The sequence below is a fragment of the Globicephala melas genome, chromosome 18 (genome assembly GCF_963455315.2).
Source record: "Globicephala melas chromosome 18, mGloMel1.2, whole genome shotgun sequence".
NCBI lineage: Eukaryota > Metazoa > Chordata > Mammalia > Artiodactyla > Delphinidae > Globicephala > Globicephala melas.
Window position 1 is genome coordinate 17713400 of NC_083331.1, and position 19805 is coordinate 17733204.

Consider the following 19805-nt stretch of genomic DNA (forward strand, 5'->3'; position numbering starts at 1 on the left):
TTGTCCATTTAGGATTCATTCTGTAGTCCAGGCTGTGTTACTCTCCTCCCCTCCCCTCCCTGCTGCCTCCCCAGCACTCAATTCCTCTTCAATCCCTAATAAACATGTGTCTTTTTATAAACATTTCCTTAATAATAATTTTCCCACATCTAACTAATACAGACTTCATGTTGAAATTTTGACGTAAGGAATTATAATGCATTTACCAAGATAACTATTAAAGATTATCTTTGCAAAGTCTGACTGTGTCAAACTGATGTAGAATTCTGCTGCTTACGATGAAAAGGGAGAGGGTGAAGAGGGCATGCGTGTGAAAGCACTTTGGAAAATGCAAATCATTTTACAAATATAACATGATATTGTTGTTATTACTTGTGTCCGGTGGCAAATGCGTTTTCGTCATAGGGCCTCTCTTGCCTTCCACTAAGGCATAATGAAGACTACAGAGAGAGTGGTAGTTACTCTTTTATCTCCTCCTAACGGGGAAAAAAAGGTTATTTCCTCTGTCATAAAAATGATTGCCAGATGAGTAACAAAATGTATTTTGTTTTCAGGGAAAGAATATGGCAAAGCTGACGCAAGATGGCTTTATTTGGATCCAACCATTGTGTCTTTGGAAATTCTGACTGTCGTCCTGGGAGGGTTTCTGGCATTGGTTCTCATTTATGCCATTGTCAAAGGGAAACATTATCGGTAAGTGCTCTTCTCCTGTCCTACGGAAAAGAGGAGGAACATTAGCTGTCCCAACGCCAGTGTGACATTTGGAGGGGATAATGACCAGAGTTCTTTGTTAGACAAAAAGTAGACTAGAAACAAAAATTGTTAGATATTAGTTAAGGATCATGGTGCCACCAGGATAATTTCAGACCATTCAAAATTAAAAAAATATGAGAAATATGATTGTATTGACAACCTAGGTGCTGTATAGACAAGCACAGTGGTGACAGCATTGGATGATTTGCCACCAATATTTTGGAGAATCAAAAGGTAATATTTGCATCCTTTCCCTCCAACTCATTCTAGAAAACTCCCATTCCGCTTGACACAAAGAAAAATCTCTCATGTAACTCTGAGGTAGACATGCAAGATAAATAAGAAATCTTTCCAGAAGCAGGCTATGGAGGGTATGAGGAAAGCAGAAGAGTGAGGAGACGAAACAGAAAGATGGCAGATTAACCATCCATCAATCAGACCCTGGAACTTTGAACTCCGCTTCCTCCCTCCCTTTCCTTCCTCTCCATCTTAGGGACGGGGTGACCTGGGACAAACAGATTGCTATCCTGGGGACAATTCCCTAAAACAGTGTCAAGTAGGCACAACGGCATTCCATTTTCCACCATCTTGGATCAACGAAGAAGTCTTATGTAAAGCTTCATCATAAAATTTCAGATTTGAAAGAGACCTCAAAGGTCATTTAATCCAATTTCCCCCACCCAGTTTTACATAGAGCGTTGGCAGGAAGAATTAAGTTTCTCCTGGGTGCCTTCCATGTCTTTGACTCCATGTTCGTGGTTGTAGATTTAGTACATGCACCCATTTGTTTATTATTTCAAACATTTAACACATATGCATTGTTGAATATGTGCCGGGCACAGTGCTTTATCTACATATCTCATTTAATCTCCACAATATTATTCGAGGAAGGGACTATTATTCTCCCTTTTACAACAGGTGAAATTGCGGCTCCTAGAGAGATTCACATCCAGGTCTCTCTTTACCGGGTCAGTTGTGACCTCACCAAATCTTCCGAAGAATAGGACAGGATACCCAAGAGACCTTCTTTAACTCTGAGGATAATCTTCTAGGAAAGGCACTATTGCTTCTCCAAGGAAAGCATGGGTCTTCATTAATTATCAATTTGCCCCATCAAAGGAGCTCTACGTAAAACCTGAGGTCCAACTTCAGGGAGGTTTTCTGCCGTGGAAGACTGTTGATGCTGCTGGCAGTTTCATCCCTTGTCTCTTTCTCTCTAACAGGCATTTCATACAGATCACCCTGTGTGTGTGTGAACTGTATGGCGGGTGGATGACCTTCTGCCCAGACTGGCTTATGGGAAGCCCCAACCTCAACACCAACAATTGGCTCTACTTTTGGGTCTACCTGGTATTTTTCAATGGTGTTTGGGTTCTGATCCCAGGACTGTTACTGTGGCAGTCATGGGTAGAACTCAAGAACATGCATCACAGAGGATTCAATTCAGGCAAAAAGTTTCAGTGAATTTTCAAAATCATAAACACCGTCAGCGTGCTTTATGAGCCAGAATGAATCAAACCTGTTTGTTGGGCCAGAATGTAATACATTCCAGTGTATACTTTTCTTTTATATTGTCATTCTTGAACAAGCTAATTGCTTTCAGTTGAATCAATTTCAAATGGACTGTAAGGTTGACAAGTTTTATCTGTTGTTTTTTCCAGTTAAATGGCAATACAGGGAACAGAGAATAAATTTTAACTTGTAATAATAACACATGTAATGATATACTTTTATGGCTAGCATTAATTGTTCTACGTTAATAAAGCCAATTATCATGAAATGCTGTAGAGCATGTTATATTAATTTTTTATTTCAAAGAACATGTTGTTGCCTCAACCTTTGATCTTCCCTCCAGTCTTCTGGTTACCAAAGTGAAACCAGGAATGAAATGAGTGCTTCTGTTTTGCACTTTATCAAATTTGTGAAGCCAACAAAAATGATAGTGGAAGGAATTTGTGAGTGGGGTAACTCCTCATGGGTGAACATTGGGGTTTCACACAGATGATTGATTTATATCTGTCCTTTTTTAAGGAGGAAGATTTAAGATACCTTACAAAAATACGATAAAAAGTAAATCAGGGGGGCTTCCCTGATGGCACAGTGGTTGAGAGTCTACCTGGCGATGCAGGGGACGCGGGTTCGTGCCCCGGTCTGGGAAGATCCCACATGCTGCAGAGCGGTTGGGCCCATGAGCCGTGGCCGCTGAGCCTGCGCGTCCAGAGCCTGTGCTCCACAACGGGAGAGACCACAACGGTGAGAGGCCCGCGTACCAGAAAAAAAAAAAAAAAAAAAAGTAAATCAGGAAATAGGAACATAGGCAAAATGAGTGAGAAACAATAAGATGAAGGTAAAATTAATATGCAGAATGCATGCCGTGACGTCGTATGTAACTGATAGAAGTGAAGCATAAATGTAACACTTACCTTCAGTACCAAGAGGGAGACATGATCGCCCTATGTTTCAGAAAACACTCGTTTTGGCAGATGGCTATAGCACTTCCGTCAGAGGTGGGGAGCGGGTACTCACATTAACTTGTTCAACACCTGGCTTTCTTACTAGCCTGTTAGCTCACAGATGTGTTCTCTGCCTAGAAGGGTGCCCGGCCTATACACCAGGCACTTGGTTGGTTGTGGTGGATGCTGTCACTTAGCTCAGTCTGCATTCCCCCTCCTTCTAGGTGTCCTCTTATCCTGCAGAGAGCTGCAGGTTGTGGTCCTGGATGCAAAATTGCTGTCACCTTTCAGAGGTGCTTGTGAGTGGTTTGGAGGGTGAAAGCATGGAGACCGTTTTCAGCTGTTCCTTTTTTTACTTTTGCTGTTTTGTGGCGACAGGTAATGTCTATGACTATGGAAACGTGAGGGTTTGGAGCGTTAGCACATCAAGCATTCAACCTCGTGGGTACTGAGGGGCAGTTGTGGTTGGGGCAGTGGGAGTAAAGGGTTTGCGGGCTGAGGAGCTCCAGTGGTGGCCTCACTGGCAGTGCCTGCCTTGGGAGGGTCCATCTTGTGGACATTTGGGAGCCATTCCTAGAAGCTGAGCCAAGCACCTACTCTTGGGGTCCTCCAGTGATTTTTATAAGCATCCTCTATTAAATCTTCCTGCTTAAAACACCTAGAGTAATTGCTGTTTTCTGTGCTTTTATCCTGAATGATACCTGACTATATTCATTGAATATTGAGTAAGTCTGGCCAAGTAAGTTTGAGGAATATTACGTTAGCACATTAAAGACTTTAGAAGTCCTGCAGTGAAGAAACTAGATTAACTTGTTTAACTCAGCTTTTCCCAACATATTTAGCAGACCACTTGAACAAGTAGGATGGTGTTTCATGGCACATCAGATAGGGAAGCACTGAGTAACAGAGTTCCGTTTTCATGAGATTAAAAACAAACCAGTTGCCAATAAACAATTAAAATAGAATTTTTAAAAATACCATTTACGGGCTTCCCTGGTGGCACAGTGGTTGAGAGTCCGCCTGCCAATGCAGGGGACGCAGGTTCGTGCCCTGGTCCGGGAAGATCCCACATGCCACGGAGCGGCTGGGCCTGTGAGCCATGGCCGCTGAGCCTGCGCGTCCGGAGCCTGTGCTCCGCAATGGGAGAGGCCACGTTGGTGAGAGGCCCGCATACCGCAAAAAAAAAAAAAAAAAAAGGAAAAATAATACCATTTACTATAGCATCAAAACATTCTAATATTTAGGGGAAAATTGAAAGATATTAAGGCTTACACAGAAAACAAAAACAACTATAAAACATTGAGAGAAGTTAAATAAGACCTAAATAAGTAGAGAGATATGTCATGTTCATGGATTGGAAGGCTCAATATTGCAAAGAAGTCAATTCTCCCCAAACTGAGCTATAGATTCAATGTAATCCCAATCAAAACCCCAACAGATTTACCTATTTGTCATTTTTTAAATGGTAACAAGTTGATTTTAAGATATTTTATGGCAATGCAAAGGGCCAAGGGGGCGAAGACAATGTTGTAGAAGCATAAAGCTAGAGGACTTGCTCTACCATACATCAAGTCTTAATATAAAGCCACAGTAATTAAGGCAATGTGGTATTGGCACCAGAAAGCCAACAGACGGATAGACCAATGGAACAGACTAGAAAGTCCAGAAACAGACCTTCCTGTATGTGGACACTGGATTTAGGAAAAACGTGCCACTGCAGAACAATGGGGAAAGGATGGTCTTTTCAATAAATGGTGCTGGCTCAGTTGCATGTCCATGTGGTAAAAATGAATTTTGATCCTTACCTCACATCATGCACAATATCAACTCCAGGTGAATTGTTGATTTTAGTTTTTTTAATTAATTTATGTATTCATTTTTGGCTGCGTTGGGTCTTTGTTGCTGCGTGTGGGCTTTCTCTAGTTCCGGCGAGTGGGGGCTACTCTTCGTTGTGGTGCGCGAGCTTCTCGTTGCAGTGCCTTCCCTTTGTTGTGGAGCACAGGCTCTAGGTGCATGGGCTTATTGATTTTAATGTGAAAGGCAAACAATAAATCTTCAAGAAGAAAAAAATGTAGAAGAATATATTCTTAAAAAGGATACAGAAAGCTGCAATAATTTTGACTGCATTAAAATCAAGTACTTCTGCTCATCAGAATTCACCATTAAGAGAATAAAAAAGGAAGCCAGAGACTTCCCTGGTGGTGCAGTGGTTAAGAATCCACCTGCCAGTGCAGGGGACACGGGTTCGATCCCTGGTCTGGGAGGATCCCACATGCCGCAGAGCAGCTGAGCCCGTGTGCCACAACTACTGAGCCTGTGCTCTAGAGCCCGCGAGCCACGACTACTGAGCCTGCGTGCCAAAACTACTGAAGCCCACACACCGAGAGCCTGTGCTCCACAACAAGAGAAGCCACCGCAATGAGAAGCCCGCACACCGCAACTAGAGAAAGCCCACATGCAGTAAGGAAAACCCAACGCAGCCAAAAATAAATTAAGAAAAAAAAAAAAAAAGCCAGAAGGTAGAAGATATTTGTAGTACATATAACTGACAAAAGACCTATCCCAATGGGTAAATCAATTAGAGAAAGACAATCTAATAGAAGAGTTGACAAGATATTTGAATAAACACTTCACAAAAGAGAAGGCAATTTAGGAAATGATAATTAAGGCCACAATAAGATGTTGCTATACACCTATAAAAATGGCTAAAACTAAAAGGACTGACCATTATGAGGGTTGGTGAAGATGTGGAACCACTGGAATTCTCATACACTGCTGGTGGAAGGTAAAGTGGAAAACTACTTTGAAATTAAACTGAACGTGTGCAAGCCCTGAAACCCAGCAATCTGACTCTTAGGTATACTTCACAGAAGTGCTTTACTATGTGTACCAGAATGGCAGCATTATAACCCCAAGCCGGAAAAAACCTAAATGAGTAAATTGTGGTATATACATACAATGGACTACTGTACAGTGAAAATTATAGGAATGAAAATTAACAACCTACTTCTCATAACAACATGGATGAATTAGTGATAAGTGAAAGAAATAGTGATAAGTGAAAGAAGCCAGACTAAAAGGATACATATTGTATGATTCTATTTTTGTAATGTAAGGTTCAAAAACAGATAAAACTGTGATGTTAAAGATCAGGACAGAGATTGCCTCTGGGGAAGAGGGTGGGTGTAGTGATGGGGAGAAGCCATGAAGGGGCTTCTGAAGTGCTGGTAATGTTTTATTTTTTTCCTTTGAGCGGTTGTTACAATTTGCGATAATGCATTCAGCTGTACCTTTATGAATGGTGTGCTTTTGTCGATATATGTTATACTTCAATTTAAACATTTTATTTTTAAAGATTCCTGGTATGAAGCCCTGAAATGTGTCTCCAGTGGGTCCTCACGAAGAGGACGCTATGTCCTTGACGACAGGATTTAGTACAACTCGGGCTGTTTGTAACAGTGTCCCCCACATGGGCTGAAGGCAGGACGCCAGAGAGAGAGTCTGTAAAAACCTTTCTATGAGGGATTACCCAGTTGTTTCCAGTACTTTGCTCTCTGCTGATCTGGCTCAATCTGAGGGTAAACAGAGTAGAGAAAAATGGATGCGCTGCATATCCTGCAGACAGTCCTGAAAACATGATTTTTTTTCTCAACTGAGTTTTTGCTGAATATTGGATGGGAGAGAAATGGAGATTATAGACTCTGACAGGAACTTGGAGGACAGATACATTCTACTGCCACGTAAGGACAGATCTAAATGTTTTAACCCTTAAGTGAGTTGGAAGGAAGATTGATGTCCCCATATGAAGTCTAACAGGTCACTGAGAATAGGAGCCCATCTCCCTGTGACAGGGAGGTAGGGGCAAGGTGACATAGGTCATACTGTATCTCATTAACTCTAAGATAGATATTTTCCACCCACATTTTAACATTTTAAAAATTAGAATGTATTTTACAGTTGATGTGTCGTAATTGAGTTGGCAGTGTTTTTTTCTTACAAAACTATAATCCATCTTATAATCTGATGGCATCTTAGATTCAATTAAATAAGTCACTGCCTTCAATATTGTTCCTCTTTTCAAGCCTCGATATCTCCAGCTACTTGGAGGTGATAGTTCAAATATACTTTAAGTCTCAATTTTGCTTGGGACCTCAGGAATCATTGACTTCCCTATCCGCCCCCCCGCACACCCCGCTTCTATCACATTCGTTTCCTAGGAGCCAGCCATAGAAGGAATATTTGGATGAACGTATCAAATGATTTGCAATAAGTTATGAACTGCTTATGTGGATGGTAACTGGATTCCTTCAGACTGTCCATCACTCCCCAGTATTGTTTACACTAGAAATTTCCTCGGCATGCTCTGCCTTTCCAGGTAATGTTGAGGCAACTATCGGCATAAGCCATCTAAAATCAGAGTCTAAATGATGACGTTTTCTTGTATTTAATCATGTCAGCTTTACAACTCCTGAAGTGCTGGCACTGAGGCTCCAGGAAGAATCTGCAGACTGCAGTATGAAATAGTAAAATAAAACTTTGTCCAAACAAGGCTTGATGGAAACCAAAATGCACAGAGTTTGGAGAAGAATCCTTTGTTTTCTTTTTTTTTTTCCAAATTATTCTTAAAATCCATGAGCACTTTTTTCTTTGTTTGGTTGGAAAGCTGGAGTTTGGATCTAAAAATAAATAATTTATAATGAGAATATTTGGGCAAAACCATGAATGAGAAAGGTTAACTGTTGCTGTCCTTATATTTAATAAAATGCCCTTGAGGTAATAGAGAGGGGCCTGGCAGGCCTCCTCCACCCACTGTGCTTTTGGAAACTCTACGTCCTCTCTCCCTTTCCAGTGGCAGACCCGACCTAACAAAATCCATATCCCACTGCCACTTCACTGCAGGAAGCAAATCATATCCATTAATTCACATTAAGATGCTAATAACTGATAGTGGTTTGATGTATTATCTGTCCCGAATATATTTGCATTAAAAAAATATACAATTGATTCATGTCCGTTGCTGAAAAATGGAAAATCCAGATAAGCAAAAAGAAAAAAATAATCATTACCCCCAGTATCATCAGACAGAACCACTGTTACAAATTTAGTTTCCATTTCTCAAGCTCTTGCCTGTGCTTGTATTAACATTTGGGGGAGGCTTTTAACATTTGAAGAAGGACTTTAACCTCCCCCCTTCTTTCCTCTCTGTCCCTTGCCCCAGATTTATCATCTAAGAAGTAGCAGTTGTACATGTACACACAAAACTGACCGGATAGTATTACAGAACATGCTCCCATTCTTGAGAAATTCATGCGCTTATAGAGGTTGATAGGTAGCAGTTATCGTTTATTTTGTTTATGTCCACACAGATCAAGTTGACATCTTAAAATATTGGATTGGCCACCTCCCAACTCTTCAAGAGAGGGATCCAGTATGCCGAGCGTGCTGCAGTGTTACTTTTTAGGTGTTTAATCCCTTCCCCTCCAGAAGCCTTCCCTCAGTCCCCCAGGAGTCAGAAGGGGGAGGACTCTGAATTCCTGTAGCCCTTGTCTGTGTCACTTAAGTGGCCCTGTATTGTTTTGTTATTTTTGACATCCACCTTCCCAGCTACACAGGGGCCCCTCAAGGCCACGCTTAGAATCCTATAATCATGTATTGTTTAAAGGGGCCTTGGACAGGTCCAGTTCATATACGAGGAGACTGAGGCTCAGAGGGGTTAGATAACCTGCCCAAGGCCACAGAGCTTTTCAGTGAACTAGAACCTAGTTCAAGTAAAAGTACTCTTTCTAGCCCAACAGTGTTAGACATGTTCCCAGAAGCCTGCAAGCTATGAAAATTATTCAATTTTATGGAAACAAAAATTTAACCTCAGCACATTTCTGATCATCTAGGTCTATTCATTATACTTGAGTAGGCTCTCAATTTCATTGTTTTGATTTTGTGTTTTGTATTGTCCTGTAAGTATTTGTCACTGGTTGGACCAAGTGGTCAGGTAGCAGCAGTTAACTTTAATGCTTTGGTTTTTCTAGGGGGAGGGGTGACAAAGTGGAGGATGCGCTCTCAGGGTCCCCACTTTTTCAAATTTGAGCAACACTCCAGACAGCACATGACTTCTTGTTCCCCACAAATGTGTTTGCTGATGATGCATTTTAGTTTAAAAATAAACTAAATATTCTGTCTTGGCCTCTCATTTCTGATTCACTGTATTGTGCTGGAAGTAACTGTGAACAGGTTTTTGGCATTTCTTGGTTGCATTTTGGGAGTCGGACTGATTTTGGTCCCGGGGGTGGGGGTGGGAGGGCGGGATCGAATCACTAAGAACTGGAAGCAGGAAATGGATCTCACTGGTGTGCCCCGAGTGCCCACAGTTTGAACTGTCTCCATAAAGCCAGTGCTTGTCCGGAGATGGGACCACAAATATTCATGCCCCCTGCAACAGTGACATCTGGTGGTCCTGGGGTAATAGGACAGCAGTCGAGTGGCTGATCTGTGGATTTTGATGAGATGACCTTATTCTATATATACTTGTCGCCGTAGGAGCCACTGCCCGTTCCTAGGGAGCCCCGTTTCCTCCTGTGACACACCCACCTCCAATCACCCTACACCCAGGAAGCACCTGCAGCAGTGCCTCTGCTTCCTGGGGGCACTCTCCTCCCAGGCCCCCTGGCCGCCGGGCTGGGAAGAAGTGGACTTGCCCCATCTGGCGCGTGTCAGCCTTCAGCAGCCATGTCAGGCCAGGCCTGGCCTGGATTCTGGTGTTCGAGGGCCAGTGATTTACTGCCTGCCTGGGCAGCAGGTGGCTGGGGTATTTTTAGTGTGTGGAGCCTTTAGGAGTGGGATTGGGTGTGGGCAGGAGGCAGCGGTGAGGTCTGGGGGAGTTAGCTCTTCCAAGGTTCAAGTTGAAAGCCTCCTAATTGCGGGGGGGGCTGTCTGTTTCCTAACCTCCTGTAGGCTTTCAGGTTCTTGGTACGTCTTCTTGAATCTGTCTGCCTTTTTCCTTTGCTTGGTCAGTTTGTAAGCATGAACTAGAGAAAGTGGAAACCTTTGGGATGCCAAGTTGTTTGGTATCTAGGAAAACACTGGGTCCTATTAACGCCCTGCACCTGTATTCATTCCACTTCAAAGCTCTTTTCTGTTCGTTGTATTATCTGATCCTCACGATAATCCCTCACTCTCTGTGGACGGGGATTATCATCTTCCTTCTACAGAAGAAGAACTGGCCACGAAAGGTGAGCATCTGTCCCGCGCCACAGGGAGCACACGGGACAGAACCCGGAGCCGAGCTGTGCCGGTTTTGCCGCTAAGTGGTGCTGAGTTCGAACCCACTGCCCCGGCTCACATGCCGTGGGATTTGGGGCCCAGCTGCTTGGCTCCTGAGTCTCCTTATCCAGAAACGGAGTCGTGGTACCTGGCACACACTCCTGTGAGGATGAGCACATATCAAACACTCCACCCGCTGTTCTGATCCAAGTAAACGCTTCCACGTTTATTTAGCTTTTGACTGGGTCTGTTGTCCAGATTCTGAACATACGACATCGCCGCTGCCTCCGTGTGAGAGACAATCTCAGAATCAGCAATTAAACGTGCCAGGCGCCCAGGCCTGGAACAGAGCAACCGGCCGAAACCTGGGGCTTCTGAGCAGGCACATCACAGAGAATAAAAGGTAAAAATTAAGCAGCCTGTGGGCCGGGAGGCTTTGTCAGTCTGACCATCTGAGACCGAGTTTGAGTTACTTTCCCGCTGCTGTTACTTGGTGGCATCGGGGCTTTTGTGATTCCTTGTCCTCGGAATCTTTTTGTTTCCTTTCTAAGGAAACATTCTGCTTGTGCTTCAGAGAAGAGGGATTTTCGTCAGCACCTGGATGGAACGTTGTCAGCACCCGGAGAGACCAGAGGAAACTGGGAAAACAGGTGACAGAGCCTCCTGCGGTGCGGGAGCTGGAAACAGCTACGACTGTGAGTTGCCGACTCCTGCATTTCACCCAGACCAGCTGAGCTGGACCCCTGGGGTTGTCCTCTCCGCGGCTGCCCCTCCCATGTCCAGAGCCAAGCCTGACAAGGCCTGAGCCTCCAGGTCTATCCCCAGTTGGGGGATAGGGCCGCTGCCAGGCTGATCTTAGTTTTGGGTGGGGCTGCCATGGGTCTGTGGGCCCACTGGGCCCCAGCCTCCCAGCTGGGTGCCTGGGTACCTTAGAGCTGGACCTCTGCCTCCGTGGCTTTGTGTAGGTAGCACTTCAGTTTGCCATGGGGATAGAATCTGTCGTGAACCTCAGTTTATTTGCCTGTTGGCCCTGAAACTCTAAGTAGACCTCACTGGTGGAGAGGGGCTTGGCGGTGGTGGTGGAGGTGACACGTGGGAACCAGGTCTTTTTCCTGTTGGTTCCGGCTTCAGTAGTTCAGTAAGAAAGCGTCGTCAGTAGTTCACTAGTCTGAAGTCACGTTCTGTGTTGAAAGGGTTCCGTGGTCATGATCAAAAGTGCTATACCATACCCCCGCCTGCCTTGCTTTAGAGATCGCCTATTCCCATCATCATATTCAGGGCTCTGAGATGTCCTACAGTGGAGAAACCTGTGTAATTCCATTAAGCCCACGTTTCTCAAGCTTGTTGGACCATGGAACCCTCTTTTCAGGCCAGTAGCCCTTCGCAACCTTCAGAGCTAGTGTTTCACAGATCCTACCTTGGGAAGCACGGGCACAAACCATGCCATGGCCATGAGAGCTGAGAGCCGTGAGAGCTGTCAGCTGCCTTAACTCGTGGCTGCATCCACCCCCGATGACACCTCCTCGGACACTGATCCCTCCTGAAAGCAAACCTGAGCTCATCCCATCATGAGTCAGCCCCGCCTGGCCCATCTCCCCACTGCTAATCCCACTCAGCCCTGGCTTTCTACCACCTCCCAGTTGGCCTGGTAGCTGAGCCGTCATGCGGCAGCAGGTGGGGGAGGATTCCCCTGTGTCTCCAAATCCTCCCAGAGATGCCACAGCCATCTCCCCCGTCCCTGCCCCCATCCACACCCAGAGGTGCCGCTCACCTCGAGGCCAGGAGCCCCTTGGGCGGCGATCTTCTTGCTTTTCCCTCCTTTCCTCCCTTCTGGTTCCTCAGCCTGTGCTTCCCCACATCTGCTTAGAGCGCCCTGGGCCTGGGAGGAGCCTTTTATTAAGTGAACCCGTCCCACACACAGCCTCAGTCCTGATTTGGAAGACTTCAGCCCTGGCTACCCTGGCCATTCTGAGAATGTATTACCCTATTTTTTATCTTAAATCCAAGCAAGATGTCAACCAGAGTCCTTGAATCTACCTGTCCTTCATCCCTGGTTTCCCTCCTCTTCACATCCCCAGACCCCCAAGTTTCGGTTGAGTCTCTCCCAGCTGGCAGCCCCATTCCAAGCAGAGGAGACACTGCAGTCAGGACGAGGGTGGTTTGTTACAGGACTGGGTGAGATTAAATCCCAGGGGGTCCTGCCCAGCTAAGGTGCATTTTCCCCTGTGCGTTATGATGTTTTCCTCCTCTCTGCTTTGGTCAACGTCCTACAGGAGTCACTGCTTTGAATCCATTCTGGGATCTCTGGCTTTTAGAACCCATTGCCTGCTCCTCATTCTTTACTGAAACCTGCTCTCAGCATAGCATTGATCAGTACATTCCCATTAAGTTAGAATCAGCTAAACACCCCCAAGATGGGAGAGAGTTCTGTGGGCAGGGACTCCTCCTGGGAGCATGTGAAATTGGGAAACTAAGGAATCTAAGAAGTCTAATATGCAATTTCACACAACTTATAACTGAGAAGTAGCCGTTGTCACCGCACACTCACCCTCAACATCTAGGGGTGCATATCCCCCCGGCGTGGCCACATTTATGTTAGACTGTCTTCAGTAAAAAGTGTCAAAGCATATGCTAAGTAAGTAGGACATCTCTGTCATCCACCACACCTGTCTGAGGTTAAAAGTTCTTTTCCTTAACTCGTAAATGATTAAAGACTCAAGCTCTTTTTATGATTTGACCTTGGGATACCACCCCTGAGCATTATTTTAGAAACCTGTGAAATCTTGGTATAAAACTGTAGATAGGGGGTTTCCAACATTTAGTGCCTGTGTTAGTCACCCAGCACTGAGGGGGAAAGAAACCACAGAAATCTTCTCAGTGGCACATGCAGCAAGAAGCGTCTGTCTCCAGAGCTCTGTGGGTCATCCGGGATTTGACTGATCCAGGCTGGGCTCAGCTGGTCGACTCTGCTAAGGCTGCAGTGGCTCAGTGGCTCTGCTACTCACTTCAGGTCTCTGGACCACTCGGTGGTTTTGCGCTACATGCCTCTCATCCTATCCTCCTTAGACAGCAGGTTAGCTGAAGCTTGTTCTTCTGATGGCAGAGGCAGAAGAGGGTAAACCCCAGTGTGCAAGCACTTTTCAAACCCCTGCTTGTGTCCGTCTACTGACATCCCATTGGCAAAGAAAGTCATATGACCAACCCCAGTATCGACAAAGAAGGACATTCCATCCATGATGAAGCCATAGCAAGTGTGTGGATGGAGAAAGGAGTGAAGAATTGGGGCCAATAATACCACCATGCTCACCTGTGGCACACAGGGACGAGATGAAGGGTTTCTTCTGCCAATTGCTGCTAGCAGAGTTCTGTTGCAACAAAGATGCTACAGGGAGCCTAGCAGTTGGGGGAAACTTCTGAAGGTTAAACAGCCCACAGGCTCCCTGTGACCAGAGAACCAGGTGACCATCCTGATCAGTCCAACTCAGGTTCTGGTGGGGGTGGGTAGCCCAGGAGCCCAAATGAGGAGAGAGTAGGCAACGGAAGTGCAGAGAGTGGTGCGGCCACCAAAGTGCCCTTCCATGGCTAAGGGTGCGAACCGTTATGCTCTGACATACAGATGCCAAGGAAAGCACTGAGGAGGTCAGAACTGGGGCCAGCCAGGGGAAGACCAGCTTTACCCAAAATCAGAGCAGGAAGGAATACCAAATAGGCAAGGTTGAGACCCTGACTCGAGCTTACAGTTAGTTGGGTTTATACGCTTAAATTAACCATTGGGTAAGCAAGGTTACCCGTGATGTCCTGGTTGCTCATGCCTTATTTATTTATTATTTAAAATGTAGTTTTTATTTATTTTATTTTTTAAAATTTATTTGTTTTTGGCTGCGTTGGGTCTTCGTTGCTGCGCACAGGCTTTCTCTAGTTGTGGCAAGCGGGGGCTACTCTCGTTGTGGTGCGTGGGCTTCTCATTGCGGTGGCTTCTCTGGTTGCAGAGCACAGGCCCTAGGCGCGCGAGCTTCAGTAGTTGTGGCTCGTGGGCTTTAGAGCGCAGGCTCAGTAGTTGTGGCGCACGGGCTTAGTTGCTCTGCGGCATGTGGGATCCTCCTGGGCCAGGGATCAAACCTGTGTCCCTGCACTGGCAGGCAGATTCTTAGCCACTGCGCCACCAGGTAAGTCCCTAGTTTTTATTTTTATAAAAATAACCAGGTATCTAGTTTAAGAAGTGAAATAAAAACAGAGGCTTATAATGGAAAACAACAGTCTTCTGCTCATCCCTACTAAGCCCTGACTGCTTCTCCCCAGAAACAACTGTTTTAGCTGTGCCTTCTTATCTTTTCCCTACATTTTTTTTTCCAAATTTGTGTCGCTGTTTCTTGATTTTTCAACCTTAGACATAATCTTTTTCTCTTCCTACCTTGGAAAATGAGAATTTAACTCTCTTACATTCTCCCCCATGCTCTACCCACACACATATATTTCCCTTCCCCGCATCTTCCCAATATAGATATTTTGGTTAAATGAATATTTTAGTATTTACATTATTATGACTTATGTAAAAAATTTTCACAACTGAGCCATTTAGTATACTGTGATTACAAAAAGTGCAACTTTCGTTTCCCTAGGAGCTTTTTTCTTTTTTTTTTTTTTTGTCTGTTTGCTTGGTTTTCTACATACTTATCAATAATACAACCCTAGAGGGACTTCCCTGGTGGCACAGTGGTTAAGAATCCTCCTGCCAGTGCAGGGGACACAGGTTCGAGCCCTAGTCCGGGAAGATCCCACATGCTGTGGAGGAACTAAGCCCGCGAGCCACAACTACTGAGCCCATGTGCCACAACTACTGAAGCCGGCGCGCCTAAAGCCCGTGCTCCGCAACAAGAGAAGCCACTGCAATGAGAAACCAGTGCACCGCAACGAAGAGTAGCCCCCACTCACCACAACTAGAGAAAGCCCGCACGCAGCAATGAAGACCCAACGCAGCCAAAAATAAATAATAAATAAAAAATACAACCCTAGACTGTCAAAACTGAAAATTTCACTGATACAATCAAACAGATAAGATAAACTATTGGGTTTTTTGGTTCGTTTGAGACATCCTTCTGGGAATGTTGTTCTGAAAACTCCTTTGCTTCCCTCTGGTGGCGAATTCCACATTGCCTGCATCCCAGGTGTCCATTTTGGTTTATTCTCTTGAGGGAGCATGACTACAAATAGCCTTCTGATAAAAGAAGCATGTGTTCTTGTTTGTCTGAAAATGTCATTATTCTATCTTCATGATTGATAGCTAGATTGGGTGTAAAATTCTGTGTTGGAAATAATTTTCCCTCGGAATGTTTTAGCTTTTCTTTTTTATTTTGTTTTGCGGTACGCAGGCCCCTCACTGTTGTGGCCTCTCCCGTTGTGGAGCACAGTCTCCGGACGTGCAGGCTCAGCGGCCATGGCTCACGGGCCCAGTCGCTCCGCGGCATGTGGGATCCTCCCAGACCAGGGCACGAACCCGTGTCCCCTGCATCGGCAGGCGGACTCTCAACCACTGCGCCACCAGGGAAGCCCTAACTTTTCATTTTGAAATAATTTTAGGCTTACAGAAAAGTTCCGAAAACATTACAGAGCTCTATCTAGTGCCTTTACCCAGCTTCCCCTAATGGTAACATCTTACATAGCTATAGTACAGTGATCAAAATTAAGAAATTAACTAAAAAAAAGGAAAGAAAAGAAGTTAACTCTGATGTGCTTCTCAGGGTACAACATCAAAAAAAAAAAAAAAACCAAGTAAGTAATTAACGTTGCCACACTACTGTTAACAAAGTGACAGACTTTGGATCTCACCAGTTTTTCCAGTAGTGTCGTTTTACTTTTCCAAGATCCAATCCAGGATCTCACATTATATTTAGCTGCTGAATCTTCTTCATCTCCTACATCTAGAACACATCCTCAGTCTGTCTTTAACAATTTCGAAGAATACTGGTCAATTATTTTGTAGAATGTCCCTCAGTTTGTATTTGTCTGATATTTTCTCATGATTAAATTGAGGTTATGGATTTGGGGCAAGAATACCACAGAGGTGATGTGTCCATCTGAGTGCATCCTATCAGGGGTACATGATGGTGCTGTGTACTACTCAGGGTATTCATCTTGATCACTTGGCTAAGTAGTTGAGGCCAGGCTTCTCACTGTCAAGTTACCATTTTTCCTTTTATAAGGAGTAAATATATTGGTAGACATAATTTAAGACTATGCAAATATCTTGTTTATCCTCAAACTTTCACCTACAGATTTTAGCATCCATTGGTGAATCTTGCCTACAATTATTACTGTAATGTTCTTAATGATAATTTTCTATTTCTCTCATTTCTTTTACATTTATTAATGAAATTCTTTTGTAAGATAGAGCTGTCCCTTCTCCTCCAGGTACTTAGTCATTCATTTATTTACTTGTATCAAAATGGACTCCTAGATATTTATTTTATTCTAGAGGTTATCGTACAGTTTTATTGTTCAAATTGCCTCTGAATTTGAAGGCTTTGCTCTGTTATCCTTTGGATTTCAGTATTACTATTAAGAAGTTTAATAGTAGCCTGATTCTTGACCTTTCATAGTGACCCATTTTTCTTTTTTAGGATGTTCTGAAATTTTACAATATTGTGCTTTTTTGTTTATCTTTATAACATGCATTTGTATTGGGCACTCCATAGACCCTTTCAAGCTGGAAACTCATGTGTTTTGGGGAAATGTTCATATTTTATTTATTTATCTGATAATTCACCCCCTCTTCTTTTCCCTTCTCTTTTTTTTTTTTTTTTGTGGGATACCCATTATTCTGATGCAAAACTTTTGGACTAATCCTCTAGTTTTCTTATGTTTTAATTTCCAATTTTTCATCCTTAATCTTTTTATTCTACTTTTTAGGAGACTTTTGTTTCTACTTTATCTTCCAACTTTGTACTGGATTTTTCAGTGGAGATTTCCAAGAGCTCTTTCTTGCTTTCTAAATATTTTTTATAGCCATCTAGCTTCATGGCTGTGATATTTTCCCTTATTTCTAAGGAGATTTGCCATTTGGGGGAAGTTTTCTTTTGCTTCCTGCAGTGATCACTCTTTCCTCTGAGTTGTTTTTTTCCTGCTTGTTTTTGTCTCTCTCTCTTATGTTGGAGACTTTTTCTCAGTTGTCCTGTCATCCTTTATTGTCTGTTCCTGCAAGGCGTTGAGCAGGATATTCACACTGTGTCAGGTATTACCTAAGGTCCCTTCACGTTGGAGTGATCCAGCAGCCACTGCCTTTACCAAGAGGTGGAGCTTTGCTTCCCCACTAGTGAGATAAGCAGAAGTTGTCTCCTGATGAGATGCAGCATGAAGTAGAGAATGTCACCTATGTGTCTTACCAAAAACATCTGATCTGAATCTAATCGCGCCTTTAGATCTAACTTCCACTTGACAGGATTTACAAGAGATGTGGGGACAAGTTCAAAGACAGAAGACCCAATCAGACAAATCAGCTGTGAGACACTTCTTCAGTTAATGGCCTGGTCCCTTCAAAAAGTCAACATTGTGGGGCAAACAAAAGGAAAGAGGACTGTTCTAGGAAGGAGAATAAAGAGACGTAATAACCAAATGCAATGAGATTCTAGGGACAGTGGGGGAAATTTGAATGGATTGAATGGATTTTGAATTTTAAATGGATTTAATATTAGAATATATTTGGAAGCTTTTTTTTTTTTTTTTTTTTTTTGCGGTACGTGGGCCTCTCACTGTTGTGGCCTCTCCCGTTGTGGAGCACAGGCCCCGGACGCACAGGCTCAGTGGCCATGGCTCACGGGCCCAGCCGCTCTGCGGCATGTGGGATCTTCCCTGAGTGGGGCACCCGTGTCCCCTGCATCGGCAGGCGTCACCAGGGAAGCCCTGGAAGCTATTTTAAATTTTCTTAGGTGTGATGCATTTGGGTTATATAAGATCCTTATTCTTTGAATAGAGATACTGAAATATGTAGAGGTGAAATATCATAATGTCTGCAGTCATTTTCAAATGGTTCAGAAAATACTGTACGTACACCTATATCTAAAGATAAAGCATATATGTTAAAATATCAACAATTGTAGAACTTAAGAGGTGGGTATATGGGTGTTCATTATAGTATTTTTAAAATTCTTCTATATGTTTACATTTTTCCGTGATAAAAATGTAGGTGGAGGAAGGAGGGAGATACCAAAAAGCTGCTAGAAGTTTGTGTGAGTCCTGGTACATGGGCAGGAAGGGCTCCTCAACTGGTGAGGCAACTGTTTCATCCAGAGACCTTCACATGTCAGTGTTGTGTGTCTTCTCTCCAGCCAGTCAGTTCCCGGAGAGGGGCTCCCAGTGCCTGCCTCAGTGTGTAAACCTCACGGCCAGCCCCTGCGAGCTGAATGGAGAAGGGGTCCAGGCAGCCTCTCCAGTCAGTTCACAGACTTTGACGGAACTTTTTCATGGATGTCTCACCCCATCCCCAGCTGGGCAATGCCTCCAGAGAATAAACTGAAGGTATCCTACCAGGGAGCAGAGGGGCAGTCGCCTGGGCTGAGTAAAATAGGGGAAGGAGCCTGAGAGTATGTCTCTTCATACAGACTTTCCACCAGTTCTGTTTCCTGCCCCACTTTGTTGCTGCTTGATATCCCAAGTCCTGAGATCCCCTGGGGTTTGGGTCAGAAGGGCTTGCTAATCACGGTGAGGCTGTGTAGAGCATGGTTTGTGGGCCACACCCCTGCAGAGGTTCACATTCTGCCGTGTGACCTGGGACAAGTTATTTAACTTCTCTATGCCTCACCTGCAAAATCAGGTTACAAACTTTCACATTGTTGGGGGATTACGTAAGCTAACACACCTTCAACATTTAGACCAGTGCCCGATACAGAGTTAAGTCCTTTGACTAAACACACACACACACACACACACACACACACACACACACACACACACACACACACACACACACACACACACACACACACCCCTACCTCCCAGCCCCCACCAACTTAGGTTTCTACTTTCTCTGATCTGTGAGGTCTCTTTGTATCTTCTGTAATTTTAGTGCTATCTCAAGCCTGCTATATGCACTTCGGCTTTCTTTTTCCTTGTGGGGTTTGGCCTTTTTTTAAAAAATCCCTTTACTGTCCCTCCAGTCAGGTTTGGGGAGTTAGCAGAGTTACATGTATGTGTGCATTTCACAACATCAAACCACAAGTCTCAACAGCTTGCTTTCTTTCTTTGTCTCTCCTAAAGCCCCCCTTCCGTACATTCATCATATTCTAGCCTGAACTCACAGAGTGTTGCAGGCAGAGCCAGGGGAGTGAACGCCAGGCTTCTTAGATTGGA

The 19805-nt window shown here is 44.2% G+C and overlaps 1 protein-coding gene across 2 annotated transcripts in view; it reads left to right on the forward strand.

The window, feature by feature from the left end:
- Window positions 1-19805, forward strand: part of EBPL (EBP like) — a 77185-nt gene that overhangs the window by 40175 nt on the left and 17205 nt on the right. The window contains exons 3-4 of one of the 2 annotated variants that reach the window (XM_030882346.2): window positions 555-693; window positions 1977-2533. In XM_030882346.2, the coding sequence (XP_030738206.1) occupies window positions 555-693; window positions 1977-2217 (380 nt within the window). In that variant the 3' untranslated portion in view covers window positions 2218-2533. Of the gene's footprint in view, window positions 1-554; window positions 694-1976; window positions 2534-19805 lie in introns of those variants that run through there. The other variant, XM_060287840.1, reaches the window with a different exon arrangement.